General features: G+C 36.9%; 1 protein-coding gene across 2 annotated transcripts in view; it reads left to right on the top strand.

Annotated features, from left to right (window-relative positions):
- Positions 1 to 19,470, top strand: part of lmna (lamin A) — a 29,171-nt gene that overhangs the window by 7,505 nt on the left and 2,196 nt on the right. For both annotated transcript variants that reach the window (XM_084435492.1, XM_084435493.1), the window contains 10 exons: positions 12,786 to 12,942; positions 15,499 to 15,624; positions 15,796 to 15,966; positions 16,181 to 16,306; positions 16,960 to 17,180; positions 17,837 to 18,122; positions 18,205 to 18,312; positions 18,395 to 18,514; positions 18,604 to 18,663; positions 19,135 to 19,350. In XM_084435492.1, the coding sequence (XP_084291618.1) occupies positions 12,786 to 12,942; positions 15,499 to 15,624; positions 15,796 to 15,966; positions 16,181 to 16,306; positions 16,960 to 17,180; positions 17,837 to 18,122; positions 18,205 to 18,312; positions 18,395 to 18,514; positions 18,604 to 18,663; positions 19,135 to 19,350 (1,591 nt within the window). The remainder of the gene's footprint in view (positions 1 to 12,785; positions 12,943 to 15,498; positions 15,625 to 15,795; positions 15,967 to 16,180; positions 16,307 to 16,959; positions 17,181 to 17,836; positions 18,123 to 18,204; positions 18,313 to 18,394; positions 18,515 to 18,603; positions 18,664 to 19,134; positions 19,351 to 19,470) is intronic.

Raw genomic sequence — 19,470 nt, 5'->3', positions numbered from 1 at the left:
TTATTATGATTAAATTATTAGTGTTTTTCAAGATTAACTGGAGTGTTAGATGACGGCAAAAGTAATCTAAATGTAAAAGCAGGACAAATGAGCGTGAACAATTAAACATACAGTATTAGTCGATACCAGTAAATAAATAAAAAATCTTGAATATTGGATGATAACCAATATGTTTTCAACGTGAAATCTATAAATCTTCAATATTAAATGTAAGATGTTGTAAGTTTTTGTGAGTTTTATTCATTTCAAACTTAGTTCGGCAATAACTAATCGCGTTATGTAAGAGAGGAGATCATCTGAATAAAACTAAGAGGTAACTGCCTATCATAAAATCATCATGCATCCTTGCATTTGTCCTTTGTACTTGATCTGTCTGATATCACTGTACTTTAAATATATCCAAACTAAACATAGAAACCATTTCACACCACTCAATACCACTGATTACAGTTTATGATCCTTATAATTTATTTAGAAGCAATGTAGTATTTGTCATCCAGTCACAGTGATTGTTATTATAATCTATTGTTTATCTTGCAGTCTCTATGGTAGTAGACTTATTCAATGCCCAGGTTTAGGCGAGAGGTGTGTTCAGACCCATCAAGGGTGTGGTTCAAAGACAAATAGACATCAGTGCCAAATATTTGCCTTCAGTTGTTATGTGACACAAGTTTAAAAGTTAGGGAAAGGCGTTGTGAGTCATATTCATTCATTTCATAAGGCTTGTGGTTATACTCATGGGGGAAGTCGGCAGAAGGAGATGATCTTATTTCAGAGAGTCACAGGGTTCCAGTAGCCCTCATGAGTTCCTGTAAGCGTCCATCAATGGGTGAATGCTGATGAATGCGTACACTCAGTGGAGCTGAGCTGTTTGGAAGTGTTTGGTTTCCACAGCAACCATGCGGCCTTGCCAGGGTGTGTGAGAGGTGCTGACTGGACTGAGTGGTGACTCATGAGCTTTAAGTAACTGTGGGGGAAGCACTGTTTACTCTCACTTTAACCCCTCACCTCAGAAAGAAAGCCATGCTGGAACAGTAGCCTTATTTTATTCCTTTAAACTTTAGTGAGTTTGATAGAGATTTGCATTACACTTATGTGCTTAGCAGATGTTTTCTTAGAACTTAGACTTTAAGGTTCTCCATTAAGGTTCCAGTTAGAAAACGAATGGGGTTATGTACTGTAGCTCTATTGCCAAAGGTGAAGTACCATGAATAACTTTTTATTTTATAGTTCTTAATACACTGGTGCTTTAAAAACCCATAAACTAATATATTTATGTGATGAACCTAAAACGTAACACTTTAATCTCAAAAGAACCTTTTAGCGTAACTCTAAAATGATATATATATTCTCTAATATATATATATATATATATATATATATATATATAATTTTGTATATATAAATACACACACATGCATATATTTAAGATTTTTTTTTTATTTATACATCAAATTTGTATATATAATATAAATTATATATATATATATATATATATACAGTATATTTATATATACAAAATAATTATACACAGTACACACACATATATTATGTAAACACAAACTTTATTTTGGATGCAATTTATCGCGATTACTCGTTGCACAGCCCATATATATACACATATATAATAAATAAAAAAAATATATATACATAAATATAATAACATATATACACATATATTATATAAACAAAAACTTTTTTTAGATGTGATTAATCGCAATTTATTGATTTAACAGCACTAATGTGTATATATATATATATCCTCCCAGAGTTGTTTAAAAAGGGCTTGTTTTAAAGTAATCACTCATGTACTTTTTACATACAATATTGTTTTATGACATTATTGTTTAGAAAAATGAATGGTCAGTCAAGTTCTTGAATGGGGAGTCATGCCGGGTCATGCAGCAGGTACAGCTGTGTGTGCGCACATGCTGTGCGAGTACATGTGCTTGTGGCTGCTGTTGCGGTTGCAGCATTTGGCTTCTGTGGGCATTATCAGACAGAAGACTGTATTCTGTGTCTGTGCCGCTGTTTGAACTCTTTTGACAGCTGCAGTGTAGGAGTGAATGACTGAAATGTGGAAAGACTACAGCTGGAAACAGTGCAGATGAAATACATCTTTCAATTCATACTAAAAGAGAAGCATGTCATCACTTACCTTTTAATTTAAAATGCTGTAAATCCCCTCAGTGTTTGTTTAGGCAATACAATGAAACGGTCCAGAGTAGGAACTCTGAGATGAGTCAGTATTTGTCTAAATGATTTAAAATACTAACTCTAATCCACTTTAGTGACACATCTTCCGACTCTGCATGCATTTTCAGGTGTGTCCTGAGCCCCCATTCATACAATGATTTTTCAGGCTTGAGTCGGGACAGTAATCTGGACAATTATCATCTTAGTCATTCCATTGTTGCAGATTCTGGGGAAAAGGAAGTGCATTCTTAAAAAGATCAGAGCATTGATCTTGAGAGTCTTTATCAGTTTTATTACTGTAAAACATTAACTAGTCTACAACTCATGTGCTCTTTCTCTGAGATGACTGAGATATATTCTCACCTTTTCACTTCCATAGTGTTAAGTCTTTAGGTGAGGGACACCCTTTCCATTTATATATGGGTGTTTCTTAAGTTATGGGCATTTCTGGCCATATGTGGTCTCTTAAAACACACTGTTCACTCTCTCACTACTAGTTTATTTAAATTCACTTTTACATGGTGTTTGAATATAAATGTGTGTCAGCAGTGTGTGTACACAACCACCCTATAATGGTGAAAATCCACCCACTCTCTTTTTTTATTTTTTTTATCACCATAAATCATAAGCATGTTTCAGAACAAGCCGTTTGCAGATTGTACCTTTTGTGATGTCACATGCTTAAGCCCCGCCCACGACTGCTGACCGCCCTATTAGCATAGACCCCGCCCTGAGTGAGCTGTACACAGTTCGCCATGTTTTTCTCCTCTCCCTAAACCAACAAATGTCATTCATCTCAAATAATGAATTGTGCTAACAGAATTTTGTGATGTGCATGACGTTTTAAACATAAAAAAAAAAAAACAGAACAGAACAGCTAATTTAATTGCTAGTGTGTTATGTATCCTAGATTTAAAAAAATTTTTTAAAAGTTTGGTCACACTTTAGCTTAGGGTCCAGTTCTCACTATTAACTAACTATTAACTATGACTTTTGCCTCAATAAGCTCTGAATTACTGCTTATTAATAGTTGGTAGTTGTTAAGTTTAGGTATTGGATAGGATTAAGGGATGTAGAATATGGTCATGCAGAATAAGGCATTAATATGAGCTTTATAAGTACTAATAAATAGCCAATATCCTAGTAATATGCATGCTAATGAGAAACTAGTTCACAGTGAAAATTGGACCCTAAACTAAAGTGTTACCAAAAGTTGTAACTCAATATAACAATATTTGAAAATATTAATAAAAACATTTTAATACGTTTAAAAAAATAATCAACCACTAGGATATTTAAGTGCCGTAGTTAAAGAAACATCAATCAGATTAAATCACTCATCATTTTAGACTATTATCTTTGACCCCAGGCCCTCATACACTTTCTGTAAATGCTCGTTTTTTTTAATCTTATTGTTAAGCAGTGAAGTATTCATTAAAAGTTTTAACAGTTCAATGCTCACTGGTTTAGTGGTCTGCATTATTTTAAGTTATGGCTCAAGGGCAAACAAAAAGACATTTGGCAGCTTTCAAACATGAAAAAAATCTTCAGTGAGACATTTCCTGCCACTCCCTCCCTCCCTCCCTCCCTCTGTATGTTCCCAATCATGTCGGTACGTCCGACGTTCGTACGTTACATACGTAACCGAGAGGTTTTCCATTGACTGGCTTCCCGGTTCATATATTATCATTATGGGTACGAATATGGTTCATGAATGTGGTAATTAAAACCTTATTTAAGGTTACTTTACTAGTGTTGTCTGTCAAGTTTATGCAAAGTATTTTCAGTTACTAATGTGAAATTTCCCCCTCATCCTTTGGCTTTTCCATTATCAGAGTAAAACACATGGCAATAAACAGTTATCATATGCTTCTAATAAGTTTCCTGCACAAGTCACTCATCATGTAAAATTAACAATCACCCTGTGGTTATGTCATTCTGAGTTTAATAGTGTCTATCTACCATTAAAATTACACCTAATAAGTGTATTTTTGAGTGTTATTCTTCAGGCGACAGTTGACAGTGAAGAAAAAGCTCGATCTTACAGACATTAGTGTTTTTGTTGTTTAGTTCAGAGCTGTCCTGCCTAAAAAGGAATAAAATGGGATTTTCCTATATTTGGCTATTCTTCTGCTTCCTTCATTTTAACTTTCTAAGATCTATATAGTATATCATCTTCAGCGGGCACCTGTGTGTTCAAACGGCTCCGGACAGATCGAATAGCTGTATGTTCAGCACACCAAATGCATCTGAATAGAGCCATCTCTCCTTTCCCATTGAGTATCTCTTTCATTCTGAGAGGAGTAGGCTCATTTTCTCTCTTTTTTTGTGATGTGATCACTGCCGTAGGACAGTTCTGTTTCTCCTGCTATCCTGACATCACCTCTCATTACTGCCTTATGTTACAGTAAATAGGGGAATGCAGTGAGGATATTTTAATATCACATTTGTTTCATGTTTAAAATCTAGGGACATAAATTTTCGTTTCTCTGGCATGTATCAAAGCCTTCAAACACTCACTTTTTGTGAACGTTATACTGGTAAAAAAACATTTGAACAGTTTTAGTTAGAGTATAATGCTGCTAGCAAGGGTCCACAAATGTTTTAGATTAGGGATATTCCATTAAACTGGTCTAGTCCAGCAATCTCATGTTGTAAATAATAAGACATAATAAATTTAATAGTCAAAGTAGTTTCTCTAAAAAGAAAAAATGTGCAGTTTTTCTCTTAAGAAGCTATTTCTAATGCATTAAATAATGCAGAATTTCTTTGCAAGGACTAAAAATAATTGACAAAAGCTGGTAGAAGATGGTTGTGGGCAGGGTCCGAAATTAACACCCGCCAAGCGCCAAATGCGGGTAGATTTTCCGTTTGGCGAGTATATCTCAAAAGGCTATCCGCCAGAGTGGCGGGTGAATGTTCATACCAAAATAATAAAATTATCAGCGCGCACGCGCTCTTCTGCCTCCTTAAGAACGAGCAGAGAGAGAGAGAGCGAGAGCGAGTCCCGGCTGCGCGCGCGCACTCACTATTCAGAGCGGACAAGCGTCAAGCTTCCCCGTACTTTTTGACAAGCGTCCTTGACAGGGCGGCCAGAGCTTCTTTGCAGCTCAAGTCGGCGGCGGTGTGTACGTACAGTTAACGCTCTATCTGTTGACGGTGCTGAGGAAAAAGGATATGTGAAGCTCCCGCCACTCATCAAAGCCGTGCAGAGCGTCTTCAGCACTCGCGGATCGTGCATACTCCGCCGCTGGCCAGGCTGCTTCTGCTTTACACACCATGCATGGCCGGTCTTTTCTCGATAAAATTTGTTTTCTCATAGCGTTTGCAACGCAATACTCGTTCCCTTATCTCTCAGGGAACCGAGGTTACGTAAGTAACTTAGCCGAGTACGTTCTGCCTTCCCTTGCACATGAGTCAGGAAACAAAACTGACCAAAAAAAAAAAAATTTGATATGATAGTATATATATATATATATATATATATATATATATATATATATATAATAAATTAAAAATATATATTATTTTTTTTCATTTATTATACATTTCAAATTTTGCTCTGGACAATTTTTTATGTTTGTATTCAACATAATATGCCTAGTATACCTTATTATCTCAATTAAAAGTACTGAAATGAATGTATGTGACAAAAAAAAGGGCTGTTTATTATTTTGGCCGGTAAAAAATATGCTTGGCTGGTGGATTTTTTCATCTACCAGTCCCCGTGGCAGGTGAGCCAAAAAGTTAATTTCGGACCCTGGTTGTGGGTTTGATTCCCAGGGAACACACATACTTATCAAATACATGATAAGTTGCTTTGAAAAAAGTGCTTGCCAAATGTGTTAAATGTCAGTTGGGATTCTGAAGCCTGTTTCCTTGCATTGCACACAGCTTTGTTGATTATGCTGGAAGCCATCTAGTTTTGTGACTTGCCTCTTGCTTCCAGTGACATGTGGTTTTCCATTGTCGTGACAATTAGCACAGCTTGTTTTCCTCCTGCTGTGTGTTTGTTTATAATTACATTCATTTATGATAAATTATTCTCAGTCCGGATCCGGATCTCTGGATTTTTTTTATTTTTTTATTTTTTAATCTAGACATATGCACATTCTGGAAAATATCTTTTATCTTATTTGATGTCATGACTATAAATAACAAAATTGTGTGAGGAGCGATTCAAGATTATTTCAGCTATTGCTTTCTCGGGCATTGAGTAGTATATGTGTCTGGTCTTGTTTCTGCGTATTTAAATACTTTTAAAGAGGTGATTTGAATTAGGGGATGTTGAAGCTTCTACATTGATCTGAGTAGATTTAGTTGTGTTGATGGTCATGAAAAAAAGTTTTTAACCTAAAGAGCTGCTCCATGCTATACTGGAGTGTGTGTGTATGTGTAGAGCTTTGAGTCATAAATTATAAATCATTTGAAAATAATGGGCATATAATGTTTTTTACATACTCGCCTAGATACGCATACATATTTGGGTAGACACACACCCAATTTTGATGGCATTTTCAGCTCTGTATTACAGTCCTTTTGTTCTTAAAATGTCAAATGTAAAATGCGCTCACACGCTACACTTCATCCCAAACTCCCATGCAGTGGTGCTTCATTTGGTTGTGGTTGGATCTGGAAAGGCTTTGGACTGACTGACTCATTCGGTTAGTTATGTAATCCCCATCCACAGACTCTAAACTAAAGATCAAACGTGTTTTTCATTTGCAAATGATTCGTTGAGAATTCAGAGTGAGCTTGTGTGCCGAGATTCTTCCATTGAAACGCAACACAGCGTAGCTCTGTTCAGACACCAAACCGTTACTGAAAAGACAAATTTATAATAAAGATACTCTCAGTTTGTTACCTTTTTAAAAAACGTTGTACACTTAAAGAAATGAGTTGTATTTTTAATTAAAGAAGTCAAATGATGTACACTCATATGACTCCAGGCATATCAGCTTAATAAAAGCTATTTTATTTATGTTTTTAGCAGTCAAATACCACTTACACTTGGATTACACCTTTAAGTAATATGTTTATGACATATTTTACATATTAAGTGTTACTGAAATTACCTGACCGTGTGTTTTTGTTGTTTTTTTTACACTAAAATGCCCAGTAGTATTTTCTGTGTAAAACTGTTCAAAAATTCAATGTGGTTATGAAAGAGTTGGAATTGTCACGTGGCACTGTCATGTGACTCATAGCTTAAGGTGATGTTTGCCATTTGCCAAATCATTAATAACGGGGAACACTGGCAGAGTAGTACAACACACACACACCATCTCCATCCCATTCTTAACCAAAGGCAGCTGCAAACAGGCAAACGTTATATTAGGAGTACCGGAGATGACATTGGAATCTCGTTATGTTTATTCCATGGAAAAATCAGTGGAAAACTGTTTAGATTGTAATGCTGGAGACCCTCCGATGCAGATTATGTTAGAATGGGCTTGTATAAAGAGGGAGGAGAGAGGGTTACTGTAATTGGTGTTCTGGTGGCGTGTATGAGCCATGGGCGTAAGGGAGAGAGTGAGTCATCATCGGCTCCTAAATGCAGAGCTGCCACGCTGGCAGAGCCTCAGCCTATCCTCTCTTTTGCGAAGTATGAAACAAAACGCAAATTTATGCATATTGCATATTAGTAGGCATTTGTATGTGATCCTAACTCCAATATAAGAGTGTACACACATTTGTCCATGCAAAAATGAAAGAGTAGGTCCAGCTATGCTGCAATTCAGGCCTCCATGATTGTCCCTTCCCAGAATTCCTGAAGAATCCCTACAAATAGGCGGTTTCTATTTGAATTTACATTAAAGATTGTGATAATTTGTGCCAGACTATACAGAGGGATCAGATAAATCATGGAACAGTATTTTACTCTGGGGGAATTGCTTTTAGCATCTATCATGTGCTAATGAATCAGAGCAGGAATAATGTTCTCTTTGTGTTGAGTCCTCAGCTTCAGTCAGTTACAGGAGCTCGTCTGATTGTAGGACCACAACCACCATCAGGATCATACATTTTCATAATAATCATTTTCCTGAGACTATATAACATTACCATGTCTGTTGACTTCAAACAAAAACACCTTTTTGTCTGTTTTAGTTTAATTATTTTCTTTAATTCAAGATATGCTTTAAAAAAATATATTATATGGATTATATGAATATTATGCTTAAAACATAAAAAAGGTTAATTATATATAAATATATATAATTAAATTTGAATGAAAGGATTAATATAACTGATAATCATGTGTCATTGGAGATATGTAGATAACCTTAAACCATGATACATTTATCTTGCTTTAAAAACATTTCTGTAAAATATTTTTTTACAGAAAATCTAGACAACATACTGATTGGAAAATGATTGTTTGCAATGTCAGTGTTGTGAGTTGTACAAGCAAATGCTGAAAATGTGGACATGCTTATTTATCTAGATTATCTTTTTATTGTAATGTTAATGAAATGAGCATACATTTAGATTATTAAAGACATATTAGATAAGCACATATAGCCTAGACAAGGCGTTATCGTTGCCTGTTCACCCTTTGATGTTTTAGATATGATTTGAATTTAAAATTGCTCAACCATCTGGAACAGAAAGTCCTTTAACAGATCTGTTACTTGTATAAAATAACAGGTAGTGTTAGAGGAAAACTTAGACTTAGACAAAAATTTAAGATTAATGCCTATACTAGGTCATGCTTAGTCAAGTCTTTCCTAGCTGGTGTAAGTTTGTGTGTAAAGATTGATGTCTTTAAGATTTTAATGTTTCAAATTTCAAACCATTACAATGGGCCAATTCTGGTTCTGGAATGGTCTATTTGGAGGTCTATTTTTAGTCTATGTTTATATTAAGAGCATATTTTACAACCCTATCACCATCTTTTTCCTTCTGACCATACGTTTTTCCTTCTGACCATACGTTTTTCCTTCTGACCATACGTTTTTCCTTCTGACCATACGTTTTTCCTTCTGACCATACGTTTTTCCTTCTGTGTGTTTTATTCTGTCTCCATGGAGACTTCGTGGTAGACCTGCAGCCGACGAGAGTGAGTCAGAATCGCCTCAACAATTAAAAAGGAAACGTTTATTCATAGTACAGTAGGAAAATGGGGAACCCCTGTTTGAAACATTTCTGTTTTAAGATTGACTCACGTGTGCGCTTCACCCATTAAATGGAAAGTTGACGTCAAAAGCAGTGAATCGGTGTATTGTGGAGCTGAATGGAGGCAGAGCTTGGGCGTTGAATGGCAGCAATTTGTTTTTACTCTGTATTTCAACCTAGTAAACTTTGTTCATTCAGCTTATCTGCTTTTCAACATGCTGAAATAAAGTTGTTGTTGTCAGGTTAGGAAGAAAATTACTTTCAATATTGAGACGTTAAACAGATTCCCTAACAAATTCCTTGATGTTATACTTGCACAGATAAACTTTGTCCAGTTATAAAACCATAAAATGGTAATAAAACGCCTGACTGAAGATACCTACTATGTATTTGATTTGCATACCTAAACATTGCTGGTATTCTGTGCAAAAATATTGAACCTAGCTAATATAGATTGTAGTAAATGTTTTTGTTTGAGCTAAAAAAAAAAAACTAAAAAAAAATTGATTTGACAAGCCCTCCGGCCTTTTATCACATTGATGAAGTGTTGTGTCAGACTGCGGTTTTACTATGTACTTTTTATGGTTTTACAAGTGCTTTGATGAACGCCTATGGTCATTTTCCCTCTCAAAACCTCCAGCTGTTGCAGGTGAAGGCTGTCTATTATATGGTGCTTTTTGTGAGATCCGTCAAGCTGTAGTTTTTGAAGTAAATATAGGTTTAAAGAGACACTTCAATGACCAAAATTCAGAGAATGTCCTTGTAGACTTTCAGTCAGTGATTTACTTTTAGTCAGGTGATTTAGTCAGGGCATTTACTTTGCCCTGAGAGTGTTTGTGTTGTGTGAGTGCAAGTCCACAGCTAAGTTGTGTGGTTTTGGACTCATAAGTACACTATAAGGAATTTTTATCAGTTTGATTTATTCTTATTCTGTGGAAAATGTGTATCTGCGTTTGATTGTAAGCTTTTAAATTGAGTTTTGTTTTTTGTTTTTTGTGGGTATACCCTGTTCATGGTCAACATTTTCTTAAAGATGGCCACATGTGCCATATTTCCACACCACTTTGCCATGGTAACACTACAAGCAAACATTTAGAGGGCTTTTTTGTGGGTTTCTTTTTCGTCACAAAAGAGGACAAAGATAGCTGTGATAGAGGAGCTGGTACATTCCTCTCCTCCCCTCTCTCTCTCCCTCAACTGGCTCTTATTGTGCCTGAAATGTTTCCACTGTTTCCAAGATGCCAAGCCAAACCCTTTTCCCTCTTGTCTCACACACACATAGTACAACCCGGCACACAAAATACACACTTTTTAATGAAAACTTACTGGAATTGATGCTTTTATTGAAGTGGCCTGTTCTCCAGTTTTCCAACTGCCATAGTTTTATAGTATTTTTCTCAACATATGAGCACTTTATTTTGCAGTTGTTTTTCTTTAGCTGCCATCACGCAAAACTGAATTAATTCTGATTTGACCATTTGCAGTGCAACCTTTGATCAGGTTGGTCCAGTCAACAAGGACAATGTGCCCTGGCACAGAGATGACATTAACTTGTGTTCTTCTATTGTCTGCTTTTAAAAGCGTCTGGTTGGTTGGGCTTCCTGTGGACAGTTCCTGGAGATGTTAGGAACAAAAACAGAAAACAAATACAGTGGCAGCCAAAAATTACATAAAATATAAAAGATAATAGAATAAATAACAAACATTATTCTTTAAAATATTACACCACAGGAGGCTCTTAAACCTTGTTTCCTCCAAATGTGGCCTGCTCCGTTGTGAATGTGAACAAAACAGGACACTTATCGTGCTGACAGGAACGCGCTGGTTTTAATTGGCAAATATCCTAAACCATAGAGGTTATGTTTCTGGATGTGCCCACCCACTGCTTACACACCTTTACTGTAACCCACAGAGTCTCAGACATTCACCGTCACCCCTCTGGACTCCAGTACATTCTCTCCTCTCTCTGTATCTATTAAACATTTTAATGGGCAGTTTTAGGCTATTATTTTTCACATAAACACCATATCCCGCTGAGGAACAACAACGATTGTTTTTATTTCTGTAGAGCGAACAGCTAAAATACATAGAGTTGTGAGCTTTTTTTCAGTTTCAGTGACACAATTCCCCAAAAATAGTGATGAATGTGACCTCAAAAGCCTCTCTGACAAACATCTCGCATAAATCTTCCCTTCCATATATTTTTGCATAAAATATCAGTGGTGTAACTAGAATTTCAGTAACTGTTTTTTCAAAAATATTTTTCATTGAACTATTATTTTACAAGTACCTTGCTTTCACATACTCGTACACATTTTCTTTAGCCTAATAATCATGTTCATTATTGAATAATCATTAAGTAGTAGTAATGCAGATTAGCCCCAGGCTCATGAACCATTTATTGAAAATGTGTGGCTGTAAAGTGGAGAATGTGACCTAACAAAACCTCTGTTGTTGTGAATGGGAAGTTGTTTGAATAACGTCTCTCAGGAAGGAGGTGCGACGGAATGCCCCATAGAGTTGAAGAGAACAGAATACAAACTCTAGAAGTTAGTAGCTTTAGTAGGTTGAGTTTTAGTCTTGTTGTAGGCTAGTTGTAATCTGAGTGTGCAAAATGGAGTTTTGAAGAAGTTGTGTGTTTGGGAAAGGTGCTTTAGGGACTGAAGTGTGGTAGAGTTTTATTTGTTTCAAGCCCTGTTTGGTCATCAATCACATGACCAAATTTGGAGCAGCTATTTTACAGGCCTTGTGAAATCTGATCTGGGAATGCGCAGAGAAGAACTCTAAACTTAAACACTTGTTTTGAGAGAGACCATTTTCTGGCATTATTATCCTTCTGTGTTTTAAAACTGCAAACCTAAACCTCACTTTGCCTTAATTCAGTTCATACCGTAATAAAATGACCAGTCATCTTTTATTTATTGAAGTGTTTACCATTCTGATTCTATTGAGGTTTTTTGTGGTTCCTTTCTGAAACTTCGAAATGAACAACCCTGCAATCGTGCACATATGGTTTAAATTCACTGTTGGAGTCCCGCAACTCCTGCTCTGATTCAGAGAGGTTTTTTAAGGTTATTGTTTACAGATTTTAAAGGGTCCTTGCTTTAGGTACAAAATCCCAGGCAAAAGTTGTAGGCTGATGTTCATTTGCCTTGATCTGATTATTCCAGCCTTGCCACTTTGCAGACATATTCAGTCAAGTTTATGGATATAAATCAGATTCACATTTTACAGTCTTAGATCCCGTCTGACAGCCGACAAGATCCGATCCTTTCCTGAGGCGCTTTACTCAGGCCATGGTGCCACGCTAGACTTCCAATTTTCTGAAATAAGAGACTTTCCACTCAACCCGCAACATGGATGAATTTATATAATAATCCAACTATACTGAATCTAATTGAGGTAATTGTATTCCTCTGTGTGTCTACATGAAAAAATGCTTTAATGTTGTCTTTGTATTTTTATGACTGTAGGAACAGTAAGAAAGAGGCAGATCTGGAATCGGCTCTGGCCAGGCTGAAGGATCTGGAAGCTCTGCTTAACTCCAAGGATGCGTCTCTCTCCACAGCACTGGGGGAGAAGAGATCACTGGAGGTTGAAGTCAGAGACCTGAAAGCCCAACTGGCCAAGGTGATGACTACATCAAAGCTTTATATCTAAGGCATACCTGCAAACTTGTCGCTTTTCGGCGACAATCGCCGTTTTCTTGGTCAATTGGGTCATTTACGTGAATCGCGTAGAACCGGAGTTTTTTTCGGGGGGGGGGGGGGGGGGGGTATATTGTTTCTCACAGTAAGGCTACAGGCTAGAATTGCGAAACATTATTGGATAATTCTTATAATTGACATTTCTCTGGGCCAATCGGAATCTTAGCACTTTTTCTCTTGGCCAATTGGAATCTTAGGACTTGCGTCAGAATCTTGAAGCACACAGCGTCAACTGAGCTGAGCTCGCCATTTGATGAGACGCCTGGCTACCGTGCGAGTCTAATGGAAACTCGCGCATGAATTTTCCTGCATTTTAGCGCCCACCAAAATGATTTTTTGTCCCGCCAAAGTCTTATTTGATCGGTGAGTAATGTAGATGAACGGCTGCGTTTGTGACAGGGCGTATGTTTAACTGAAAGAACGAGCAGAGAGAGAGAGAGCCGGTCGCGCGCGCGCACTCTCTGTGTAAACGACTTCACCGTCTCCAAACTAGGCGCTGTGTTGCTCTCTCTCCCTCGCTCGCACATATTAATCAAAAATAAATCGACACGGTGGTAAAAGGTCGAAAGACCTTTTTTTTCTGAATTACTGCTGGGTGTGAATTTTGCTAAATAAGTTTCCTTATCTTCTCTGAAAAGCGTTCTGGACATTCAGCTGACTTAAACAACACTTTAATTAAACGAAATAAAACTATACAGTGATGAAATGTTTTTATGTTGACACAAATCTTGGATGTCAGTGTCCTAACTGCTGGCATAATCATAATCACACAACGCGCACGACACGTCCAATTCGCGAACTAATGACTCCTTTGAACCGATTCATTTTAATGAATGGTTAAAACAACTAATCTTTCCAACAGTGAACTCAGGTGACGTCTGAATCGGTGTAACTAATCAGTAACACTTTACAATAAGGTTATATTTATTACATAAATTATATAAAAAAGTACAGTTTGCTAACTCAAGCTTAAACTTCAAAATAAAGAAAACCACTTGTTAAAAAAAAAAAAAAACATATGACCACAATTTTCCAGAATTGGATCGATAATCAGAATTGTCAGTGGCATTATTATTGATAAAATCTTATCAATTCCCATCCCTATGTGAAGACCGTAAAATTATAATCAAACATTAAAGAACATACATGTTTTTTTTAAGAGTTTTTTTTTTTTTTTTTAAGAGTTAAAAGATTAAAACATTTTGCTAACATGAGGTCTTATTGTGTCACTGTCAGTCTTTTTACATCAGTGCAAAACTAGGGTATGCAGATTAATTATTATTATTATTATTATACATTATTCATCAGCATGCATTGATTAATCCCATGGCATGTAGAAAAAAAAACATGCCATCATCCCCCCCCCCCCCCCCCCCCCCCCCCCCCGGCGACACTGTCACCTTTTTTAGTCTGAGGAGTTTGCAGGTCTGCTAAGGGTTTGGGTGGTGTGGTGCTGTGCTGTGGTCAAAGATCTGGGTTATTCACCAAAAGGTTGCGAGTTTAAACCACAAAGATCAATTCATTATTAGGCGCTTGAGCAGTTTACTTTTAGCCCAGGTTGCTATAGAGGGATTATCTATCTAATACATACACTAAAATATGTTTTTAAAGCATCTAAAGGAATACTTGCTTGCTTAAAGGAATATTATTTAAAGTTCTATTTCACATATATATATTTATATTTAGAGGGGAAAAATCACATTAAAAACAGGCATATTCATTTAATCAATCATTATTTTTAATAATTTTCCGGTAAATAAAGTATAATTAAATATAATATTTATGGGCTTAAATTTAAAAATATATATAGTTTAAAATAAATAAATAAATATACATTAGTATTTCTTAGAACAAGACAAGTTACATGAGAAGCGAACTGTATTGTGTAATATATTAATAATTGTTCTCTGAGAATATATCTTAATTTAAGTGTATATTTCATACCTTATTTTCAATTCTTTTTGATTTTGTTTTAAGCATAAACATCATAAACGATTTGTGCTTTAAAAAGGAGAAAATACTTTGTCAAAATTAAATTAATATATATTTTCTCAAAACCATTTTTGTTTCGTCTGAAGTAAATTAATTTTGTTTAGATCAAGGGACCGGGGCCAATAGGGGGCCTCGACAAACCTCTTGGGGGCCCCAGTAAGTCTTAAAATTTAGCTAAATTAACATCATAAAAAATAATAATACATTATAATAAAAAAGATGTACATAATTAAACTGACACTATATTTTTTAATTCTATTTTATTTATGGTTTTATTACAATAGAAGTATATATAAGCTTAGAATAGGAGGGTCTTCGAATATTTTCTTAGACAAAAGGAGTCAAAAGACCTACTGCATTAGATGTTGGTTAAATGTTTAGATATTTTTATATGACAAGACAAACATGGTAACAGGTTTTCAGTTAGATTTTACATAGTGCATTGCTTTTTATATAGAAGTTAGTAAAGTGAATATGTGTATTGCAGTTGGAGGGCAGTTATAGCGATGCTAAGAAGCAGCTACAGGATGAAATGCTACGACGTGTGGATGCTGAGAACCGAATCCAGACCCTGAAAGAGGAGCTGGAATTCCAGAAGAACATCTACACTGAGGTCTCACAAACAAATCTACTTACGCTGAGCTCTCCTATGAAAATAATTACACTGTCTCGCGCACATTTTTACTCACAACCTCTTAGAATTCACTGCTAACATATCTACTAGTTCTAAAACTATCAAAGACCTTCAGGACTTTCTGTACTCTAACCTGATGTCTTTCTACAGGAGCTTCGCGAGTCTAAGCGCAGGTATGAGTCGCGTGTGGTGGAAATCGACAGTGGCCGGCAGCAGGATTTTGAGAGTAAACTGTCTGAAGCCTTGACTGAACTTCGTCGACAACACGAAGAGCAGCTTCGCATCTACAAGGAGGACATTGAAAAGACCTACAACTCCAAGGTAATAGAAAAATCAAAGAGAGAACCTCCAAATGACCTTAGTATGAGGATCTGTATCTGCCCAGGGGCACCTTGTTAAACCATTGAACTGGCCCGCCCTGCATACATATTTGCTGACTGATCCGTTGGCAGTTGTATTTGTTGAGATATTTTTATGTATAAAGACATACAGCATATCTGTCAGTTACATGTCATCCTGTGCTATATGTGTGTAGCTAGAGAATGCTCGTCACTCGGCTGATAGGAACAGTAGTTTGGTGGGAGCCGCCCATGAGGAACTGCAGCAGACACGTTTGAGGATTGAGAGTTTGTCCACTCAGCTCACTCAACTGCAGAAACAGGTACACACACACACACACACATACATACATACATTTATTTTAAAGTCGGCATGAAACGGAAGTTGCAATAGTCTTTTCTTCCCTATTGTGAAGTATATCCGAGTGAAATGACTTCTCGAAAAAGATAAAAGTAGGGTGGGACTATTTTTTCCATCTAAAATTTATTGGATCGTTGGATTGTTGTAGTTTGCTATTGAAGTGATCTCACGTGAGTAACAGGTTGTCCCGCCCGCATGCCGCTGATGCCAGTAAACGCCACCCTCAGAGAAGAGATGTTGTTGCAGGAGGGAGGGGAAGCTAGTTTAATTAAAGATTACGAGCATACATGAATTGTGCGTGGATAAATTATTTATAATAATTAATGCAATATTCCATAAAAAATAAGATTTGTCAATTTTGATTTCAAAGTGCTGGCAATTCCTCACACCTCTACATATGGACAGTAACGCTCTAACAATAGAACTACCTGCAAATAATTTTTTTAATGGAGAATAACTCCACCCTCTGAAATTATGTGGATTACACCCAGTAACTTCACCTAGCATGTAGTCCCACTGCAAATAAAGGACAACTTAACAGATCAAATAAAAACCTATAAAACCTCAAATGTGTACATTCTAAATTTACATTATTTAAATTGCCCGGTTCATTAGTTGGCTGCTCGTGATGCGAAGATCCGTGAGTTGGAGGAGTCTCTATCCAGAGAGAGGGACATCATGCGGCGTCGTCTGGAGGAGAAGGATAAAGAGATGGCTGAAATGAGGCAGCGCATGCAGCAACAGTTGGATGAGTACCAGGAGCTGCTGGACATTAAGCTCGCACTCGACATGGAGATCAGCGCCTACCGGAAGCTTCTGGAGGGCGAGGAGGAGAGGTGAGAGATGGGATATTGCTTACTGCACACATGCAGAAAGCCTTTTCTTCTTTTCTTACAGGCGCTACTAGTAAATAATAGAGCTGTAGATCTTTAGTAAAAAAAAAATTACATTTCATGATATTATTAATTAATAAAATGAAGAAAAGTTGATTCAATTATTTTTCATATAATTTATTCAAATAGATTTTTCTGAATTATTTTTAATTACATTTAGTTTTTTATATTACATTTAGATAAATTGTAATATTTTATCTTACTTTAATAAATTATTAATATTAATAAAATAGTATACTGATTAATTAATCTAATTGATTGCATATAACCGTATTTGCTGAGTAAATATTGTAAATAAATGTATAATTTTTTTAATAGATTACTTTTTGCTGGATTGATTTTTTTTTTTTGCTGTCTTGTTAAAGTTTTTAATAGTTAGATATAATAAAATGTTTATTTGAAAATACTAATACAACCATTTTTAATCTATTTGAATATACATTTAAGACTAAAAGCATTAATAATATTCTGATTAATTAATCAAAGTAATTGCACGTATCAATATTTGCAGAGTTAAGCCCTCAAATGAAATAATAGGACTTGTTGTGAATGACGCCTCATGGAATAACTCTCAACCCATCCCGCTCTCTCTGTTAAAGGCTGCGTCTCTCCCCGAGTCCCCCTCCTGTCCGTGGGGTTACTGTGACCCGCTCTTCTGGTTCTGGCTCTCACGCACGTGTGGTCCAAAGCAGCACCAGTCGCACCTCTTCCGGCAGCGCTAAAAAGCGGCGCTTGAATGATAATGACAGCGATGCCTCCAGCGTGGTCGGTGGAACTGTCACTCGCACACGCGTCTCCCAGCAGGCCTCTGCTAGTGGCCGCGTGACCGTGGACGAAGTTGACATGGAGGGCAAATACGTACGGCTCAGTAACAAGTCCGACCAGGTGAGAAGGAACTTTGGCGCTCAATAAAGAGGAATTAAGTATGATTTACTTTTTATTAAATGAATCTTCTTCCTCCTCCCAGGATCAAACTCTGGGTCACTGGCAGGTAAAGAGGCAGATTGGATCCGGCACTCCCATCATCTACAAGTTCCCACCAAAATTTAACCTGAAGGCGGGACAGACCGTCACAGTACGTATCGATTTTCAACGTAATAGTCACCTTTAGCTTGCATTTAAATTCCTGACTCAATTCAGTATCTCTCTGTTGTCAGATTTGGGCCTCAGGAGCTGGAGGAACCCACAACCCTCCTTCTGACCTAGTGTGGAAGACCCAGAACTCCTGGGGCAGTGGAGATCTGTTCCAGACTACCCTCGTCAGCGCCAGTGGGGAGGTGGGATCGTGTTAAACAAACCAACTAGCTTTTTGTCTTTGATTCGAAGTCGCGAAGTGACTAATTTCTCTTTTGTCTCGTTTTCCCAGGAAATGGCCATGAGAAAGGTCACACGCACTCTGTTCCAGGATGAGGAAGATGAAGATATGGTACATAGTCACTAGCACATCTCAGTTTATATAGTAATCTCATTATCTTTTTTGCATAATTTTAGCTTTGCCAGGTTTAAATGAAAACATGAGTACTTAGGACAATGGAAGTGCGCAACAGAGACCATTTGTCTCAATTGACACGTGTGCATATTGGACGAAGTTGAGCTACAGTCATATAATCAAAGTCTACAAGTCAGACTAAAGTTCACAAAGTCAAACTAAAGCTTTAACATGACTTATTTGCCTTAGCCTGACTGAAATCAAACTTTTAAAAGTGCATGTAAACGCATCTTTCTCACAACATGTGGTGTATATTGTTCACACTTTTGGTAATGGGTTGTTTGGGTGTAGCCTTCCTGCAGTGAATCATAGCACTAAAATGAACTGAGAGAGCAGCCATACTTCATCTATAATAAGATCCAGTCTCAGTGTCCTCTGATAATCTCCACTCACTGTCTCCACCTGCAGGCCGCCCATAGCACATGCGGGGATAGTGAGTACAACCTCCGCAGCCGCACGGTGCTCTGTGGCTCATGCGGGCAGCCGTCGGATAGAAACAACACCTGTGTGTCGGCCAGCTCTGGAGTGTCCAGTGCGTCCCGCTCGTTCAGCAGTGGAGGGGGGCTGCCCGAAGCTTTTGTGTCACCCTCACACTTCATCGTGAGCAATGACAAACCCAGACAGGTTTGTGTTTTTTCTTCTTCAGTTGCAACAGTATTTTATTTTATTTTCTCTCTTATTTTAGTTTTTTTTTTATGTTTTGGTTAATGCTTTTAGTCTTACAATCATCAAATTATCATTTAA

Source organism: Rutilus rutilus (assembly GCF_951802725.1).
Source record: "Rutilus rutilus genome assembly, chromosome: 17".
Taxonomy (NCBI): Eukaryota; Metazoa; Chordata; class Actinopteri; order Cypriniformes; family Leuciscidae; genus Rutilus; species Rutilus rutilus.
Note: the sequence above shows the minus strand (reverse complement) of the source record. Positions and strands in the feature narration are given on the sequence as shown.